The sequence below is a fragment of the Scyliorhinus torazame genome, chromosome 2, assembly GCF_047496885.1.
Source record: "Scyliorhinus torazame isolate Kashiwa2021f chromosome 2, sScyTor2.1, whole genome shotgun sequence".
Lineage (NCBI taxonomy): Eukaryota > Metazoa > Chordata > Chondrichthyes > Carcharhiniformes > Scyliorhinidae > Scyliorhinus > Scyliorhinus torazame.
The window spans coordinates 117,660,114-117,681,248 of NC_092708.1; the positions used below are offsets into that span (position 1 = coordinate 117,660,114).

A 21,135-nucleotide genomic window follows, 5' to 3' on the forward strand; every position below is an offset into this window, starting at 1 on the left:
CACTGAAATTTATGGTACTGTCTAGCTAAGATCACCTTACGAGTTATGGCAACCAAAGTTATCTGGAAACGAGCAAATGAAATCTCACCCCACCCCACAGAGACAAGTCTACCTCACTAGCTTTCACGAATGAGCCAGTCATTATCACTACCTTGGAATAATGTGGGTCTGCTTGACCAGACGTCAGATTGTTAACTCGGAGACAGATATATCCAAACATATCATTGTGAAGCCACCTCAATCTGAAAAAAAGCTCACATACCATTCCCCTTTTTAACCCCTACCCCCTCCCCACCACCAAAGAATCATTAATTGATCAGACAATCTTTCCCAATCATTGCTTGAGAAATACAACACGAATGGTATTCCTGGAAGTCAATGAACGCAAAGCACGAGATGAAGTTACAGGATGATCCTGTAAAATACAGCAGACTTAGTTACCTAGGTTTCATCCCCCAATGATTATACCCTTCCTGTGACCAAGACTTGTAGAAGTTAGGGAAAGAATGAAAATTTTAGTTCATACTGATTTGCACCTGTATCAGATTTCACAATATTTAGCTTCTTGTAAACTTCTACATTGTTACTGTATTTAATTTTTACATAGTCACAAGTCTGACTATCATTTTAGAACGCATCAGAAACCATTTTAAGTAAAAATTGTGCAGACTAAGAATTAACTACCTTTTGTCCCGGAGCACCATCTTCTCCTGGGAGACCGGGGAGACCTGCCAGTCCTGAGGAGCCGGGTTCACCCTATAAATACAAAAGTCAATAACTTCATGGAGAAAATCGGAACACATTGGGCCCATAGACCTGTCAGCAGGTGCTACATGTACCAAGACAAAACTGGTCCACTTTGGTGGATAAAGTGAGATCAACCAGACATCATAACTTACTGTAGCTTTGGGCAGGTCTCTTATGAAGCATTAATAGCACGAGCATCACATCTTCTGGGTGTCAGAAGCCATTGAAAACCATTTAACTGTGGGTTGTGTACTTGGTGCTTCCCCAATAGGGAGTAAGTGGCACCAGGTAACAGTTCGGACTAGTACACTTATTTCCTAGTTTTTACTGGTGTTCAATTTTAAAGCGTACAAGACCATTTCAGACCAGTATTCTTATTTCCCAGTTTTTACTGTTTTTTCTTCCGGGTTGAAGTGAAAATAAGAGTACGGAATATTGGAACTGCGAGACTAAAAAACACAGAGGTCATTCTAGCTCACCTTTTATTGTTCCAGTTGTCATAGGGTGGTGGGGAGACCACTGGGCAAAGAAACATTGATGACGGGGAGCCATGGTAACGGTTGTGTGTGTGTGTATGTTGGCGGGGGGGGGACCAGATAAGAATGTCCAAATATTGCTTTGATTTTTAGGGAGAGCGTCACTTGAAGAAGTAAATTTAAGCCCGGAGTCATCTACATGTAATAGGTTCAACACTCTACCCACTTATCAAAAATAAATGACATTGCCAGACCAGAGAAAACTAGTAGTAAAATGAAAAGGAGAAGAAAAGCAAAGAGCTGTAGAACTATGGGTGGGATTTAATGGTCCCGGACCGATGGACCCAACCGCACAGCCCCTGCCCTGCCCAAATTAATTGGGGTCAGTTTTTCTGATGCTAGGAATCTGATGTGGGACCTCCCATCCCATTCTCGCTAACACCCCACAACAGCCAGTCATCATGACTGCTCTGGTGGGCTCAACTAAATTCAGACCTACGTGAGAGGCAAAGTCTAAACTCTACATTTTGCAATATTTCTCAGGGGAGAAATTCAACCTCTTTCCTGTTTATTTGAGTATAAAATAAATAATAGGAGTGCAAATTTCAGATGGTGAGCTCCCATCTCAATTAAATAGCTAACCGTGCAGATATTTACAGGTGGTCATTTTTAAGCTGATACATAAATGAAAATATGCATTTATTGAAAGAGCCAAAGATCAATAGATTAATCTAGTCTTTGTAAATATACAATGAAAAAGTATTTTTGGTATTACTTTCAAAACAATTTATGTAGGATGTAACTAAAACATATTATAAATGTGAAAGCGTACTGCAGAAATATTTGTCCCTGTCAATACGGATCCACAGGTGCAGTCCCTTTAAATGGCCAATAGATGGAACAATGTGTAAAAGCAAAAGCTAATGCAGAGTTTAAAGACTGGCTGCTGGATTCTCCGATTTTCAGGCTATGCCCTGACGCTGGCGTGGGAACGGTGGCGTTTTACGACCGGAAATTCGGCGCAAAATGGCCACCGATCCTCCGTTTGGTGAGGGGCTGGCATGCTGACAGCGTAGAGCACCCAGCTCTAGCTGCCGATATGGCCGGAGAATTGCTGGGTCCGTGACCGCGCATGAGCATGGCGGCGGCCTGCAGCAGCTACGCTGTGCAACATGACATTGGCCGTGCGTGGAACCGGCCTGCCAAATAGTGTCACCCCCGTGGCCGGCTCGCAACCACCGGATCACCCCCTAACAGTGCCCCCAGCCCCTGTCAAATCCCTCCTGCACGCGGATTGGCCCTCCCCCGACGGTGGCGGTGCTGGGCTGAGTCCACAGCCGCCATGGCGAGTTGCCGATATGTAATACCATGAGAGACCCATGCCGTCGGGAACTCGGCTGTTCAGGGGCGGAGCATCGGGGGAAGGGCCTCAGGCAACGTCCTGAGGCCATCGATACAGTGTGTGGCGTACTCCAAGAATACGCTGCTTTGGAGGGGGCAGAGCATTGTGAAAACAGAGCCGCCCCTATTTTGGCACGAACATTGATTCTCTGGCCGTTCTCCGTGATTTCGGCGTCGCCGACCAGGGAATCCCGCCCTGGATTTTAAGGTTGCCCACTGGTGTGTTTGAAGTCAGGGAGTGTGTAAAATCCAGCTGATGGCCTTCCCACGGCCTACTCAGCCAATCTGAAATTTTATGGGGGAGTGGGGAGGCATTGGACAGCCTCCCTGACTGTTGCCCTATTGAGGCCCTTAAGTGGCCAATCAATGGCTACTTAAGGGCCATTTCCTGCCCCTGCCAGTTTTTTCCCTGTGGTAGGCAGAGGCCAACGCCATGTGAGCAGCCCAATGTGAGCAGCACGGTAGCACAAGTGGATAGCACTGTGGCTTCACAGCGCCAGGGTCTCAGGTTCGATTCCCCGCTGGGTCACTGTCTATGCGGAGTCTGCACGTTCTCCCCGTGTCTGCGTGGGTTTTCTCCGGGTGTTCCGGTTTCCTCCCACAGTCCAAAGACGTGCAGGTTAGGTGGATTGGCCCTTTGTGTCCAAAAAGGTGAGGAGGGGTTATTGGTTTACGGGGACAGGGTGTAAGTGAGGGCTTAAGTGGGTCAGTGCAGACTTGATGGGCCGAATGGCCTCCTTCTGCACTGTATGTTCAATGTTCTATCCAGTTTGTTCATTAGCTGTGCGAGCTAGGGACAGGCAAGGGCGGGAAAGACCTCCCTTGTGAGCCCACTGGGCCGATTGGAGGCACCCCTAACAAAGTTTATTCCCCCACCCCAGCCTCTTGAACTCAATCCCCCACCCTCCTCCCCACGATCCTTTACTAATCTGGGCTCATCTGGGTGGTGGGACTGCCTGTAGTCCTAGAAGTTGCCACCGCTCCTGATGGGAGTGCAGAGCTGCCTGCCAATTGGATTTGGCCTGCAACTCCATAAGGTGGGGCCTTCTCCCAAAGAAGGGCATGAGTCCTGCCTTAAAGGAATTAACACTGCTTCCAGCTATAAATTGCTGCAAGGCAGCCAGCGGGATTGTGGGTGGGCTTCCTCTCCCAACTTTTTAAGCCAGGTGCCCTCTGAAATCCAGCCCCAACTGTGCACTGCCAAAGGGCGCAATAACCTAATTGGCTGAATTCACCATGTTAATGATTAGAAAAAATAAAGAAAGCAAAAAGCAATCACGTCGATGTTTTTGTTTAAGTTAGCAAAGGCAGATATTTTAGTCCTTTGAGTGCATAGTTGTCACTAGCTGTACATTGTAATGAATCGTATGATTGAAATAGAGAGTTAATGGCCAATTCACTACACCTATATTTCGTACAGATATTATGGGCTGGATTCTCCGATTCTGAGGCTATGTCCGGAGCATGTGTCTAGTCTTACGCTGTAAATGTTGGCGCCACCCCTGCACCGATGCTCCGCCAAGTGGGGGGCTAAGTAGCCGCGCCACGTAAAATCCCCGGCGTTCCCGACAGATACGGCCCTCGCCACCCCTGGACCACCCCATCAGTCCCCCCAGCCCCCGCCGAAGCCCCCCCGGAACGGCTCCCTCCCCCCCCGCCCCCCAGACTGTGGCAGCGCTGGACACAGTCCGCAGTCATCACACGAGATTGACGAAACCTCAGACCACAAGTGAACCACGCCGTCGGGAAGACGGCCCATCGGGGGAGGGCCTTCAGGTGATGTCCTGAGGCCGTCCAACGGCATGCACCGTACTCACCAATGACGCCATTTTGGAGGGGGCGAAGCATCCGAAGACAGGCGCTGCCCCCGATTTTGCCGTCAAAAAGGATTCTCCGCCCAATCGCTGAATGCGATTTCGCCGTCGGCAATCGGAGAATCCTGCCCTATATATCTATTTTAATCACGAGGAGTGCCAAAAAGATTTGGAGAAGAATACTTTGTTCCTAAGTAAAGCCAAAAAGCAGTGGGGAGTACAATTAGACCCAGCCGGTTCCCTTCTGGGCTGGCTTTTATCTGTGGAATTAAAGAGCCCCGCTGTTAGGCCTCCGCCCCTCAGCGGGGGTATTCGTATTGCATGAGCCCCGTGGGGAGATCAGTCAGGTCAACCTATGGGTCTCAATGGGGTTACAACCATATCCTTCATTCAAACATCCAATACCTGTTGATGCCTGCACTCATTTTGTTCCAATTTGTTTTTCAGCACATACCTTTGGTCCTAGTTCTCCAATTCCTCTATCTCCTGGAGCTCCAACTTCTCCAGGCAATCCTTGATCACCCTATAGAAATAAATTTCAAGAATTAAGTTCAAACCTAATGAAAATACGTGCCTTATTCAAATAAAGTGAGCACAAAGTGGTGCTACAAATATATAAACAAAACTAAATTCCCAAATTAATTAACCTGATTTTCTCCGATTGCCGACGGCGATCTTGTTTTTGTGATGGTCTCAATCACTAGCTTTTGGGCATGTGGCTGGGGGAAGAAGTGGTCGTGGAAAGTGCAAAGGGCTGTGAATTCAATGCAGCCAGAGGAGCTGCTGGAACATGGTAGGACCAGACCCCTGTCTGGCACTTCCACATGCCTGTGACCCTGTCCCCAATCCAGGAGATAGAATCCATTAAAATAATCGAGGTGAACAACCCTTGCCTCTAACAGCAGAACAGAGGAAACAGTGTATCTCACAGCACCACCACATCACCGCTAAAGGAAGCCTGAAGATCAGGCTGAAGATAATCTCTAAAGTTTTCGGATCTTTTATTGGACCCTTTAACGGTCCCAAAACAGCAACAATTAATCTTTCTAGCATAGACGACCTTTCCAGTTTCAGGACCACGTTAGGTCCAGAATGAGACCCACAGTCGCTCTCAGCAGCTAAAAGTACCACTGAGCCTACTGGGTCACTTTCGGTGAGTTTGAGATGAAGTTCAGGAATACCACTGGGAATGCCCAAATCCGCGGATGTGACATACTAAGAGCAAGGGAGAAGAAGCACATATCCTCTTGGAACATAATTTATATATCAATGAGGCAGAAAATTGCTGTAGCTGTGTTCCAGCATCAATTACAACTCCTTTGTATCACAAGGAACAACGGCATTCACCTAAAATTAGATCAGACACAGCATACTTGTGGTCCAAACTTACATCCAAACTTACACTGTCAATTAGACTAACAGGCTCCAGGCTAAAATTAACTAGAAACTTGGCAAGTTCAACAAACTTTGACATTACTCACAAGTAAATGTATCTACATTGTACATAAATTCAGTTAACAGTGATCTACTTTGCTGTTATAACAGCCGAGGACCCCAGTTCAATCCCTGCCCCCGGTCACTGTCCATGTGGAGTTTGCACATTCTCCCAGTGTCTGGGTGGATCTCTCCCCCACGACCCAAAAAAGATGTGCAAGTAGGTGAATTGGACATGCTAAACTGTCCCTTAATTGGAAAAAAAGAATTGGGTACTCTAAAATGTACTTTGCTGTTATAATCTTAATCAACAGGAGTAAGTCCTAAGGGACAGTGCACATATGTTTTCAGAGAAATCTGCACATTGAAGATGTGTACAGCTGAAGCATACATCACAGCAAATTATGCATTTCGGATTAATAAGGAGAAGTAAAATCTCACTGGCAGAATTTTATCGGAATCCCAGAGTTCTTCGGGACCTGACCCACCATTACAAGTCCACAACTGATCCTAGTCCTGAGCAAAGCGACAGTGGGTGAATTCTCCATTGTGGGACGTTTCTGATGGGACAGAGAATTGGGGGTCCAGCAAAAATTGGGATTGGCGCCTTTCCGACCACCCGCCGGCAGCGGGACCGGGGCTCACGCCCGCACGCAAGCGGAAGGATGTAAATGGGTCTTTGCATCCACATAGCGAGTCCAGCACCTTATCCTCCGGCCCTCTGTCATTTTCCGGTCCTCTGGGCCGGGAAGCACATGGGTAGGAATCACAACAGGTCTCGCTAAACGTGGACATGGTGGACCTCACAGCGGGCCAAAGGGGTAACGCCTTAGGGAGTTGCCCCCAAAGTCCATCCGAGGGCCACCCACCCCACAATGCACGACCTGCTCACTCCTCCTCTACCAGACTCCACCCCCCTGGCCTCCCAGAGACCCCCTAAAATGGGCGACCCCACAAGATACCCCCGAAATAGAGGGACCCCCTTAATAGGAAGATGCCCCCTGGACCCCTTTTATAGGGAGAACCCCCACAGCGACCCCCTAATTAAAGGAATGAAATGAAATGAAAATCGCTTATTGTCACAAGTAGGCTTAAAATGAAGTTACTGTGAAAAGCCCCTAGTGGCCACATTCCGGCACCTGTTCGGGGAGGCTGGTACGGGAATTGAACCGTGCTGCTGGCCTGCCTTGGTCTACTTACATAGAACATAGAACATACAGTGCAGAAGGAGGCCATTTGGCCCATCGAGTCTGCACCGACCCACTTAAGCCCTCACTTCCACCCTATCCCCTTAACCCAATAACCCCTGCTAACCTTTTTGGTCACTAAGGGCAATTTATCATGGCCAATCCACCTAACCTGCACATCTTTGGACTGTGGGAGGAAACCGGAGCACCCGGAGGAAACCCACGCACACACGGGGAGAACGTGCAGACTCCGCACAGACAGTGACCCAGCGGGGAATCGAACCTGGGACTCTGGCGCTGTGAAGCCACAGTGCTATCCACTTGTGCTACCGTGCTGCCCTCAGGATCGCTACAAAGCCAGCGATTTAGCCCTGCGCTAAACAGCCCCTCAGGATCCCCCACAGTGACTCCCCAACTAGAGGGACCCCCCACAGGGACTCCCTAACTAAAGAAACACGCAGGGAAGTGGGGCACCCAGAAAATCCAGGGGTGGTGTGCTTTGTGGGGGGGGGGGGGGGGTTTGCGGTAAGTGCACTCCAAGCACTAAGTGCATTCCAATCACACGCGTGTAATTTACTGCATTTACCTCTCTTTAATGTGGTCAATGTTTACAAACATTGGGGTTTCGCCATGTAGGCTACTCGTGAAGGAAGAGGAATGAATGGAGGCTGCAGATGGGTTGTAGAAGCTGTCATTCGCACCACTACTAGAAAGCTATGAAGGGCATACAGATAATGAATTTGTGGGAACCAGACACAGATCACAACTGCTCTTCTTTCAGGAATGGACATGTGGAGCTGCAAGGTAAGCCTTGCAGCTGTAACTCCTCTCATTGCTGCTATCTGGATTGCACTCTAGCTTCCAGACACGGTCCCTTTAGGCTGGGGGTCCCACTATTACAGGGGTCATGGGGGGTGGTCCCCTATTACAGGGGAACCGGGGGGGGTGAGAGGGAGTCCCCATGTTACAGGGGTCCCTGTGGGTTCCCCCCATCACAAGGGTGGAGGTCCCCTGTTACAGAGGACCCTGTTTGGGGGGGGGGTCTGTGGCCCTTTGGATGGTCTCTACCAGTGTGGCCTGGCGTGGTGGACCTTGCGGTGGGCCAAGAGGACCCTCTTGGCCCACCGCGAGAACAACAATTGAGACAAGTGATTCGCACCCACGTGATTCCCGGCTGCGGGGATCAGAGAATTATGGACTGCCAGAGCACAGGGGTGGGATTCTTCGATCCCCGACTCCGAAATCGCGTTTGGCGATCGGCCGGAGAATCCACGTTTACGCTGGAATCGGGGGCGGTGCCATTTTTGCGATGCTCCGCCCCCTCTAAAACTGCATACTCTGGGAGTATGCTGCACGCCGTCAAGACGTCACCTGAGGCCCTCCGATGCTCCACCCGCAATGGACCGGGTCCCTGACGGCGTGGAACACGTGTCCTCACAACTTTCGGGGACCTCGCGTGGTGGCAGCGGACTGTATCCAGCGCTGCTACAGTCGGGGGGGGGGGGGGCGTTCCGCGGGCAGGGGGGGCTTCAGCAGGGGCTGGGGGGACTGGTGGGAGGTGGTCCGGGTGTTGCAAGGGGGTTACAGGGGGGCAGTGTTTGGCAGGCTCGGTCCGTGCGCGGCCGGCGCCATGTTGCACGGCGCAGCCACCGCCATACGCATGCGCGGCCACGGACCCGGCATTCTGCAGCAGTATCTGCAGGTAAAGCCGGGAGGCTTTATGCTGCGTGGCTGCGAGCCCCCCACCAGGCGGAGGATCGGTGCAAGGGCAGCGCTGACTTTCTGGTCGTAAGACCAGACGGATTCTGCGGACATAGCCGCAGAATCCAGCCCAAGTTTTCTGGCTCGCTAAATAGATGTAAATGGGTTATTAGGAACCATTTGCATTTATTTACTTGCTCCTGCTGGCGTGTAGCGTGGACCTCATCCCTGCTGTCAGTGGGGAAGTCGGAGCATCGCGATCAGGTCGGCCCTTGGCATCAATCCCAATTTTGCCCCGATGCCCGATTTTCCATCGTATCATGGAAGGTGATCCAGGCGTCCCGAGACGGAGGATTCCACCCACCGTCTCCCAAATGGAGAATCTCGCCCACAGTCTTCAATTCCTGGGATGGGAGTCATTTAAATTAGCATATTGTGTTCTGCAAGGGCACTTCAGTAGTGACCTTCACCCTCAATCCACTTGACATTAAGGGGAGTGAACTAAAGCCATTCTGTTGGGGACAAACTCGAGGTCAATTCTGGGGTCAAAGAAAAAAAAGGTAAGAATGTCTTCAGTTCCCAGGATAGCTAAGCACCATTTAAAAAATAATTCAAACTTTTGTGATTGATCACCATTCACTTGGCAGTTGTGGAGCCCATGTGGCCTCTGTGATATTCATGCCATCTGTCACGGGTTCCATTGAGGCCTTTGGAGATTTCTCCATGGGGAGGAATTGGGATTTCTGCTGTCTTATGAATTTCAGGGGAAGAGTGCTTAAATAGATTTTGATGCAATAAATACGTGCTGACATTAAATATTAACATCTATCAGTTGCAAAATAATTATTTGCATCTTTAAAAATAATTGCTGATCTCGTCAGAAAGAAAATTGATTCATCATAAAATAATGTGCATGTTAAAGATGACAGAATCACAGCACAGGAGGCCATCCTTCGGTTCCTCTGTCTCGTAGCCCTGCCACGATTGAATCTCCATTCACCACACTCTCAGGTGGGGCATTCCAGATTCTAACCACAGCTGTACAAAATTTTTTTTCCCTCATGTCGCCTTTGGGTCTTTTGTAATTCACTTTTAATGAAGTGTCCCCTGGTCCTCAATCTTTCCGCCAATGAGAATAATTACCATCTACTGGGCAGCACGGTAGCATAGTGGTTAGCACTGTGGCTTCACAGCGCCAGCGTCCCAGGTTCGATTCGCTGCTGGGTCACTGCGGAGTCTGCACGTTCTCCCTGTCCAAAAAGGTTAGGAGGGGTTATTGGGTTAGGGGGATAGGGTGGAAGTGAGGGCTTAAGTGGGTCGGTGCAGACTCGATGGGCCGAATGGCCTCCTTCTGCACTGTATGTTCTATGTACTCTGTCCAGGCACCTCATGATTTTGAACACCGTTGCCAATTCTACTCTCAAACTACTTTTCTCCAGCGTCTCCAATCTATCTATGTATGTAATTGAATTCCCTCGTTCCTGGAGCCATTCTCGTAAACCTTTTCTGCACTCTTTCTAATGTCTCCAAATCCTTCCCAAAGAACGATGGCCAGAATTAGTCACAATTTGCCAGACTGAGGCTGAACCAACATTTTATGCAGGTTAATTATAACTTCCTTGTTTTTGTACACTTTTGCCTCTATTTATAAAGCCCAGGTGGCCAAATGCTTTTGAAAAAAAACACTTTCTCAACCTACCTTGCTACATTCAATGACCTGTGCACATTTACAACCAGGTTCCTCTTCTCCTGCACCACCTTTAGAATTGTGTCATTTATTTTCTATTGCTTCTCATCATTCTTCCAACCAAAATCTATCACTTCACACTTCTTTGTCTGCCACATTCAACCAGCCTCTCTTTGTCCTCTTGAAGTGTAACTTTGTTAACTTTGGCCCTCGCCAAAGTTAACAATACCTCCAAGCTTTGAGTCATCTGAAAATTTTGAAATCGATCCTGACATACCAAAGTCTGGGCTATTCAAATAAATAAAGCAAAGCAGTGGTTCTAATATGAATCCCATTAATAGCGGGAACTCCACTTCTTCCAGTCCAACAAACTTACCGTTCACTGCTATCTATGCATTTGAAGTATTGGAATGGCAATGGAAGGCAAGGACGACAGACAGCCACGGATGAATATTATGCAGGGGTCAGATAAAGTGAAATTTCTGGACGTTCTTTTCAGCATTGTTGGCAGCAGTGAGAAATGGAGCAGAATCCTTACTCAGGATATTCAATGAATTAGGCAGGTTCCATGGGCTCGATTTTAACCCATTCTAAACACATCTACTTACACAAGATTGATGAATTTGCTGGGCTGTTGATTTTAATACATTTTCTGCACTTTTTAAAATGTTTTCTTGGGCCTCGGTGGCTTTTGTGAAATCAAATATATTGACGATGTGTTGAATTGATCTCCAAATGCTGTCTTAATGAACAGGGATCGTTGAGTTGGGAGCTGTTTTTAAGCTTGTAAAAATTATCTTTAATACCTTTAGGATTTTCTTACCTTTGATCCAAGCAGACCTTCACCTTGAGGTCCTTTTGGGCCGGGTGGTCCTTGTGGACCCTGTACTCCCTGTTGATTTATACAAAGGGATACCTTAATTCAATGCAATTCTATTAGTATAATTCTATGAAAGATCAATGTAGGTTTGACGGGGAGAAGTGGGAGTGCCACAAACCACGTTTTTAAATTTAAGGCAGGCAAACGTTGAATGGATGAGAAATAAATTTGCCACTTTAAACTGGGTTGAGCTGTTAATGGGCCGTCAAACCTACTGAGTAACAGTGGAAAATGTTCAAAACGTTTTTTGGTACAACACATACCCCAGGTTGCGAAAACGGTACTTGTGCAGTTAAAAACCATTGTTAATGAACAAAGTAAGAGATAGTAGAAAGTTTAAAGAAAAGGCTGACACAAATGGAAGGAAAAATGGAAATGCAGCAGACTGGGAGGCCTATAAAAACAGCAAAGCAACACAAAGAAAGTAATAAAATGTGCAGCAGGGAATATGAATAAAGCTTGCAAGGGAAATCAAAGCGGAGTAAAAGTTTTAAAATATATTTAAGAGTAATATTGACTTTGTACAACAGTGTAAAGCATGGTAGCGATTCAGTCATCCATTTTACATCTCTTGACTTTTATTGCAATCAAATTCATTTGGAGTACTGCATCCAGTCTTGGGCAGGTCCACATATACCGGTCCTGAAAAGGTAACAGCAGATATTCATCTGAACAATACCAGAGGGTTAAATTAGGAAAGACTGTCTGAAACTGGTTTGCATTCTCTTGAGTTTAGAAGATTGAGAAATGATGTTAACAAATAGCTTAAAATGATAAAAGGATCCGACAGAACATAGAACATAGAACATTACAGCGCAGTACAGGCCCTTCGGCCCTTGATGTTGCACCGACCTGTGAAACCACTCTAAAGCCCATCTACAATATTCCCTTAACGTCCATATGTCTATCCAATGACCATTTGAATGCCCTTAGTGTTGGCGAGTCCACTACTGTTGCAGGCAGGGCATTCCACACCCTTCCTACTCTCTGAGTAAAGAACCTACCTCTGACATCTGTCCTATATCTATCTCCCCTCAATTTAAAGCTATGTCCCCTCATACTAGACATCACCATCCGAGGAAAAAGGCTCTCACTGTCCACCCTATCTAATCCTCTGATCATCTTGTATGCCTCAATTAAGTCACTTCTTAACCTTCTTCTCTCTAACGAAAACAGCCTCAAGTCCCTCAGCCTTCCCTCGTAAGATCTTCCCTCCATACCAGGCACCATTCTGGTAAATCTCCTCTGCACCCTTTCCAATGTTTCCACATCCTTCCTATAATGAGGCGACCAGAATTGCACGTAATACTCCAAATGCGGCCGCACCAGAGTTTTGTACAGCTGCAACATGACCTCATGGCTCTGAAACTCAATCCCTCTACCAATAAAAGCTAACACATCGTACGCCGTCTTAACAACCTTCTCAACCTGAGTGGCAACTTTCAGGGATCTATGTACATGGACACAGAGATCTCCCTGCTCATCCACATTACCAGGAATCTTACCATTAGCCCAGTACTCTGTCTTCCTGTTATTCCTTCCAAAATGAATCACCTCACACTTTTCTGCATTAAACTCCATTTGCCACCTCTCAGCCCAGCGCTGCAGCTTATCTATGTCCCTCTGTAACTTGTAACATCCTTCCACACTGTCCACAACTCCACCAACTTTAGTATCATCTGCAAATGTACTCACCCATCCTTCTATGCCCTCCTCCAGGTCATTTATAAAAATGACAAACAGCAGTGGCCCCAAAACAGATCCTTGTGGTACACCACTGGTAACTGGACTCCAGTCTGAACATTTCCCATCAACCACCACCCTTTGTCTTCTTCCAGCTAGCCAATTTCTGATCCATGCCTCCATATTTTCTGCAGTATCCCACAGTGGGGAACCTTATCAAAAGCTTTCCTGAAATCCATATACACCACATCAACTGCTTTACCCTCATCCACCTGTTTGGTCACCTTCTCAAAGAACTCAATAAAGTTTGTGAGGCACAACCTACCCTTCACAAAACCGTGTTGACTATCTCTAATCAAATTATTCCTTTCCAGATGATTATACATCCTATCTCTTATAAACCTTTCCAAGACATTGCCCACAACAGAAGTAAGGCTCACTGGTCTATAGTTACCGGGGTTGTCTCTACTCCCTTCTTGAACAAGGGGACAACATTTGCTATCCTCCAGTCTTCTGGCACTATTCCTGTAGACAAAGATGACTTAAAGATCAAAGCCAAAGGCTCAGCAATCTCCTCCCTAGCTTCCCAGAGAATCCTAGGATAAATCCCATCCGGCCCAGGGGACTTATCTATTTTCACACTTTCCAGAATTGCTAACACCTCCTCCTTATGAACCTCAAGCCTTTCTAGTCTAGTAGCCTGAATCTCAGTATTCTCCTCAACAACATTGTCTTTTTCCTGTGTGAATACTGACGAAAAATATTCATTTAGCACCTCTCCTATCTCCTCGGACTCCAAGCACAACTTCCCACTACTGTCCTTGACTGGCCCTACTCTTACCCTAATCATTCTTTTATTCCTGACATATCTATAGAAAGTTTTAGGGTTATCCTTGATCCTACCTGCCAAAGATTTCTCATGTCCCCTCCTGGCTCTTCTTAGCTCTCTCTTTAGGTCCTTCCTAGCTAACTTGTAACTCTCGAGCGCCCTGGCTGAACCTTCATGTCTCATCTTTACATAAGCCTCCTTCTTCCTCTTGACAAGTGTTTTGACTGCTTTAGTAAACCACGGTTCCCTCGCTCGACCACTTCCTCCCTGCCTGACAGGTACATACTTATCAAGGACACGCAGTAGCTGTTCCTTGAACAAGCTCCACATTTCCATTGTGCCCATCCCCTGCAGTTTTCCTCTCCATCCGATGCATCCTAAGTCTTGCCTCATCGCATCATAATTGCCTTTCCCCAGATATAACTCTTGCCCTGCGGTATATATCTATCCCTTTCCATCACTAAAGTAAATGTAATCGAATTGTGGACACTATCACCAAAGTGCTCACCTATCTCCAAATCTAACACCTGTCCTGGTTCCTTACCCAGTACCAAATCCAATATGGCCTCGCCTCTCGTTGGCCTATCTACATACTGTGTCAGGAAACCCTCCTGCACACATTGGACAAAAACGGACCCATCTAAAGTACTCGAACTATAGCGTTTCCAGTCAATATTTGGAAAGTTAAAGTCCCCCATAACAACTACCCTGTTGCTTTCGCTCCTATCCAGAATCATCTTTGCAATCCTTTCCTCTACATCTCTGGAACTTTTCTGAGGCCTATAGAAAACCCCTAACAGGGTGACCTCTCCTTTCCTGTTTCTAACCTCAGCCCATACTTACTCAGTAGACGAGTCATCATCAAACGTCCTGGGCGCGATTCTCCACTCCCACGCCGGTTGGGAGAATCGCCTGGGCCGCCAAAATTTCCGGGGACGCCGGTCCGACGCCCTCCCGCGATTCTCCCAAGTGGCGGGAACAGCCCGGTCGAGTTTCGCGGGCCGCAGAAACTGAAAATGGCGATTCTCCGGCACCCCCGCTATTCTGAGGCCCGGATGGGCCGAGCGGCCAGGCCAAAACGGCGGGTTCCCCCCGGCGCCGTCCACACCTGGCCGCTGCAGTCGTGAGCGGTGCGTGAATGCTGGGGGGGGGGGGGGGCGAGGGGGGATCCTGCACCGGGCTTTACCTGAAATGTGGGGTGGCCCGCGATCGGTGCCCACCGATCGTCGGGCCGTCCTCTCTGACGGAGGACCGCCTTCCTTCCGCGGCCCCGCAAGATCCGTCCGCCATCTTCTTGCGGGGCGGACTTAGAGAGGACAGCAACTTAGATCTGGCCCATTGTCAGGGCCTGAAACGGTCGGGACCGGGGCCGTTCCGCGCCGTCGTGTTTCACGACGGCGCGGCCACTTCGGCGTGGGAGTGGAGAATCGTGCCTCCTTACTGCCACCGTAATACTGTCCTTGACTAACAATGCCACCCCTCCCCCTCTTTACCACCTTCCCTGAGCTTACTGAAATATCTAAACCCCGGCACCTGCAACAACCATTCCTGTCCCTGCTCTATCCATTCTCCGAAATGGCCACAACATCGAAGACCCAGGTACCAACCCATGCTGCAAGTTCACCCACCTTATTCCGGATGCTCCTGGCATTGAAGAAGACACACTTTAAACCACCTTCCTGCCTGCCGGTACATTCCTGCAACTTTGAAACCTTACTCATGACCTCACTACTCTCAACCTCCTGTATACTGGAGCTACAATTCAGCTTCCCAATCCCCTGCTGAACTAGTTTAAATCCTCCCGAAGAGCATTAACAAATTTCCCCCCCAGGATATTGGTACCCCTCTGGCCCAGGTGTAGACCATCCCGTTTGTAGAGGTCCCACCGACCCCAGAATGAGACCCAATTATCCAGAAATCTGAAACCCTCCCTCCTGCACCATCCCTGTAGCCATGTGTTCAACTCCTCTCTCTCCCTATTCCTTGTCTTGCTAGCACGTGGCACGGGTAACAACCCAGAGATAATAACTCTGTTTGTCCTAGATCTAAGTTTCCACCCTAGCTCCCTGAATTCCTGCCTTACATCCCTATCCCTTTTCCTACCTATGTCGTTGGTACCTATGTGGACCACGACTTGGGGCTGCTCCCCCTCCTCCTTAAGGATCCCGAGAACACGATCCGAGACATCATGGACCCTGGCACCTGGGAGGCAACACACCAACCGCGAGTCTCTCTCGTTCCCACAGAATCTCCTACCTATCCCCCTAACTATGGCGTCTCCAATGACTAAGGCTCTACTCCTCTCCCCCTTTCCCTTCTGAGCAACAGGGACAGACTCTGTGCCAGAGACCTGTACCCCATGGCTTACCCGTGGCTTTCCCCCCCCAAACAGTATCCAAAGCGGTATACTTGTTACTAAGGGGAACGACCACAGGGGATCCCTGTACTGACTGCTTCCTCACAGCCCCTCTCACCGTCACCCATCTATCTTTATTCTTCGGAGTAACGACATCCCTGAAGCTTCTATCTATGACCACCTCTGCCTCTCGAATGATCCGAAGTTCATCCAGCTCCAGCTCCAGTTCCCTAACGCGGTTTCTGAGGAGCTGGAGATGGGTGCACTTCCCACAGTGACACAGGGAGACACAAAGGTCCAATTTTAATTCTCGCTGTCTGGCACATATTGTAAGTCATCAGGGCTGTTAAAATGAGGCAGTCACACAGCTCTTCTGACCCTGTTGTCTTCCTGTCATGTACCAAAGCTAATCTGCTCTTTTGAGCATGAAATCCAGAAGAAAGCAGGGCCCTTCTTTAAATAACAGCTTCTCTGCCAGGCCAGACCTGTCTGCAGGTAGATCGGGAGCCAGAAGAGGTTCAGGCAGATAAGTTTCAGTTTTCCTTGTGGGGCAGAACCTTTGGCCTTCCCTTACCCTGGACTCCTCCTCCCCACATGAGCACTTCAGAATTCATCCCTCCAACCCACTGCCATGGATCATTCTCAAAGTTCCAAGCTACAGCCTGCTGTTAGTGAATTTGTCTTCCGGCTTGCTGGCTCTGGTCCTATCTGGACAAGATTCTGGGGAAATGTATGGAAATAAGGGCCAGCCGTTAAAATAGCTGAGCCTCCCAAGTTCCCAAATTCCCCAGGCTGGATTATCCGCAGCCCCGTGCCGAAATCGCATTTGGCACGGGAGCGGAGAATCCACTTTTATGACCGAATCGGGCCCTGAGCTGCTCGCACACGCGATTTATGTGGCACAGCTGGGGGTCCATTGCCAGAGGCCTTCCTAGCAATGCTCCGGTCCTGACCGGCTGAATTCCCAACGGCGTGGTTGTAACCATGTCTGGCTGGTCGGGACTCTAGCGCGCCGGCTGCGGACCTGGTGGGGGGCGGGGGATCAAGAACCGGGGGGGGGGGGGGGGCCTTATGGGCAGCCGGGGCGGCGATCGGGCGGGTTTGATGGAGCGGCGTGGGGCAGATCATTGGGACCTTCTTTGTTGGTCCAGGTCCGCTGACTGAGTCCGGCATCGCATTCGGCGCGGCCGCTAGAGGCTGCCGCCGTGCACATGTGCGGACTCAGAACCGGAAGTGCGGAGGCCCTTCGTGCAGCGAAAGCTGCCAGAAGCACTCTGGGGCCCTGCCAGCCCCCTCCAGGTACGTGAATAGGTCTTCATTTTTTAAAGGAAAGTCTGGCATGAAATGCAAGCGTTTTTACACCGGCATGGGGACATAGCCCCATTTTTGGAGAATCCAGTCCCCCAGGTTTGCCATGCACTTCAAGGTTTACATGCACCTTATTTCCCACCCCTCACCCCCAGCCTTTTAAAGCCAGGGCAATTGTTACAACCAACACGACATTGATGGGGTAGAAGCAATTAGCCTCACCAGAGCATCGTTATGTACAAGCGCCCGCACTGAGAGGGGGGGGGGGGGGGGAGCCCATGAACACTCTAATAACCTGTAACATAAAAGTCGGCCAGGTTTGGAACCGACACCTCAGACCAGGCTGGCATCTGGAGAATATTGTATTTCTTAATAAAACTAGTTTCTCTTATCCACTTGTCTCGAACTCGTCTGTGGTCACTGTTGTGTTCTTTGTTCTTTGGTGAAGGTTGTAATGTGAACAAAGAACAGCAAGCAGTGTTTAACCAACAAAGCTAATTTATTACACTACACTTAATTAGATTCAAACGTATCACTGAGCGATTAGATCAGTAAAGATTACACTAGACTTCTACAATACTAAATTATTCTATCAGTTAAACTAGTCTGGCTCCCTTCGACTCTCTCCCAGAAGTCTGGGAGGCATGTGATATTTATATGGTTGCTCTATAGCACCATCTAGTGACTAGAGTAGTAACATTACATTAGCCCTTCATGTGCTTTACAATATCCACATATTGTGACAGTCACTAAAGTCATATAACAAATTTTCCTCTTAAAATTCGAACCCGGCCAAGACAGCCAGGAGTGAAATCAGGAAACACTTTTCCACACAAAGGAAAATGAACATCTGGAGTTCTCTCTTCTAAAATGCTATGCATGCAGGGTCAATAGAAATTTACAAGGCAGATTTACTGTCAGATCTTTATTAGGTTAGGAGATAAGGATTGAAGGTCGATAAATAGAGGTGAAGTACGGATCAGCTATATTCTAACCGAATGGCCTACTCTTGTTCCTGTGTTCCTGAAATATTAATATAGTTAGATCATTTGTCATGTGAATGTCCCTTTAAGAAAAGTGTGCTTTATCAAATGGCTGCAGTGATGTCATTGTGTGGGTGGAGCTGGAAGCTCTTTTTGGCTCTCTGTTTAGTTTCACTTTCAGTTGGAGAGCTGCATTCAAACCACGCAGATGTGTATTGATCTTTCTCTCTGCAATCTAAAGAATGTCTCCAGATCACTTGATGATTTCAAAGTAATACCTGTTTCTGTAAGGAATGCAAACCTACTGTCTTTGTTAAAAAGGGTTTTTTGACTTATAGATGTGGCTAGGAAAGTTATTAAGGGTTACCTATAGAGTACTGTATCTTTTTGGTGGGTTATCAGTGTTGGTAGTTGATAGTGAGAGTTTGGTGACCGAGGGAGTATAAGGCTTCATTTTTATCTAAAGTTTAGTCTTTCTTTTATTTAGTTAATTAACTTAAAAGTTGCTGTTTGGTTTAGAAGAAGGTGAATTTTCAATAAGCTTTAAACAGGCTTCTACTTGTAGGCACTTGCAGCTGGAGCTTGTTAATTAGTTAATTGGATTAGGCCAGTTTTCAGAGGCTAGATTCACAGTATAAAAGTGATCCCCTACAGTGCAGACTTTGTTTGCACTGAGTGCTGAATTTGGTGCATTTGAGTGCGATAGTGAGAGTTTGGTGACTGAGGGTGTGCTGAATTTGGTGCATTTGAGTGCGATAGTGAGAGTTTGGTGACCGAGGGAGTTAGGTGAGGAGGGAGTAAGGTGCTCCTTTCATTTTGTTTCCGACATTTCCGCAAAGAGTGCGAAGAGAGCCAGGAGTTCACAGAAAGTGTAGCTGACTGGGAGCAGGGTCGGAGGGCGGAGATCTAGTTAGTCCACAGGGCAGCTATATTCTGTCAGGTAAGAGGGGATGGAGGCTAGGCCAGTTACATGCTCCTCCTGTAGGATGTGGGTGGTGAGGGATACCACCGGTGTCCCCACTGACTATACCTGCGGGAAGTGCACCCAACTTCAGCTCCTCAAAGACCGTGTTAGGGAACTGGAGCTGAAGCTGGATGAACTTCGGATCATCCGGGAGGCAGAGGGGGTGATTGAGAAGAGTTACAAGGAGGTAACCACACCCAAGGTACAGGACAAGAATAGCTGGGTTACAGTCAGGGGGAAAAAAACAAACAGGCAGAAAGTGCAGGGATCCCTCGTGGCCGTTCCCCTTCAAAACAAGTATACCATTTTGGATACTGTTGGGGGGGATGACCTACCGGGGGAAGGCCCTAGCGGCCAGGTCTCTGGCACTGAGTCTGGCTCTGGGGCTCAGAAGGGAAGGGGGGAGAATAGAAAAGCAATAGTTGTAGGAGATTCAATGGTTAGGGGAATAGATAGGAGATTCTGTGGTCGCGAGCGAGACTCCCGGAAGGTATGTTGCCTCCCGGGTGCCAGGGCCAGGGATGTCTCGGATCGTGTCTTCAGGATCCTTAAGGGGGAGGGTGAGCAGCCAGAAGTCGTGGTGCACATTGGTACCAACGACATAGGTAGGAAAAGGGGTGTGGAGGTAATAAACAAGTTTTGGGAGTTAGGCTGGAAGTTAAAAGCCAGGATAGACAGAGTTGTCATCTCTGGTTTGTTGCCGGTGCCACGTGATAGCGAGGCTAGGAATAGGGAGAGAGTGCAGTTGAGCACGTGGCTGCAGGAATGGTGTAGGAGGGAGGGCTTCAGGTATTTGGATAATTGGAGCGCATTCTGGGGAAGGTGGGACCTGTACAAGCAGGACGGGTTGCATCTGAACCAGAGGGGCACCAATATCCTGGGAGGGAGGTTTTCTAGTACTCTTCGGGAGGGTTTAAACTAATTTGGCAGGGAATGGGAACCGGATTTGTAGTCCAGCAACTAAGGTAGCCGATATTTAGGACGCCAAAGCGTGTAATGAGGCAGTGGGGAAGGGAACACTGACAAAGGAGAGAGAGTACTTGCAGGCACGGAGATGGGTTGAAGTGTGTATACGTCAACACAAGAAGTATCATGAATAAGGTGGGTGAACTTAAGGCATGGATCGGTACTTGGGACTACGATGTGGTGGCCATCACGGAAACTTGGATAGAAGAGGGGCAGAAATGGTTGTTGGAGGTCCCTGGTTATAGATGTTTCAATAAGATTAGGGAGGGTGGTAAAAGAGGTGGGGGGGTGGCATTATTAATTAGAGATAGTATAACAGCTGCAGAAAGGCAGTTCGAGGAGTATCACCCTATTGAGGTAGTATGGGTTGAAGTCAGAAATAGGAAAGGAGCAGTCACCTTGTTAGGAGTTTTCTATAGGCCCCCCAATATTAGCAGAGATGTGGAGGAACAGATTGGGAAACAGATTTTGGAAAGGTGCAGAAGTCATAGGGTAGTAGTCATGGGCGACTTTAACTTCCCAAATATTGAGTGGAAACTCTTTAGATCAAATAGTTTGGATGGGGTGGTGTTTGTGCAGTGTGTCCAGGAAGCTTTTCTAACACAGTATGTAGATTGTCCGACCAGAGGAGGGGCAATATTGGATTTAGTACTGGGTAATGAACCAGGGCAAGTGATAGATGTGTTAGTGGGGGAGCATTTTGGAGATAGTGACCACAA

At 48.2% G+C, this 21,135-nt stretch overlaps 1 protein-coding gene across 1 annotated transcript in view; it reads right to left on the minus strand.

The window, feature by feature from the left end:
- The window catches only part of col28a2a (collagen, type XXVIII, alpha 2a), a 225,029-nt gene that overhangs the window by 69,054 nt on the left and 134,840 nt on the right, over window positions 1-21,135 (minus strand). Inside the window, exons 17-19 of the mRNA XM_072475914.1 lie at window positions 11,271-11,339; window positions 4,893-4,961; window positions 685-756 (exon numbers count right to left, since the gene is read on the minus strand). Coding sequence (XP_072332015.1) covers window positions 685-756; window positions 4,893-4,961; window positions 11,271-11,339 — 210 coding nt within the window. The remainder of the gene's footprint in view (window positions 1-684; window positions 757-4,892; window positions 4,962-11,270; window positions 11,340-21,135) is intronic.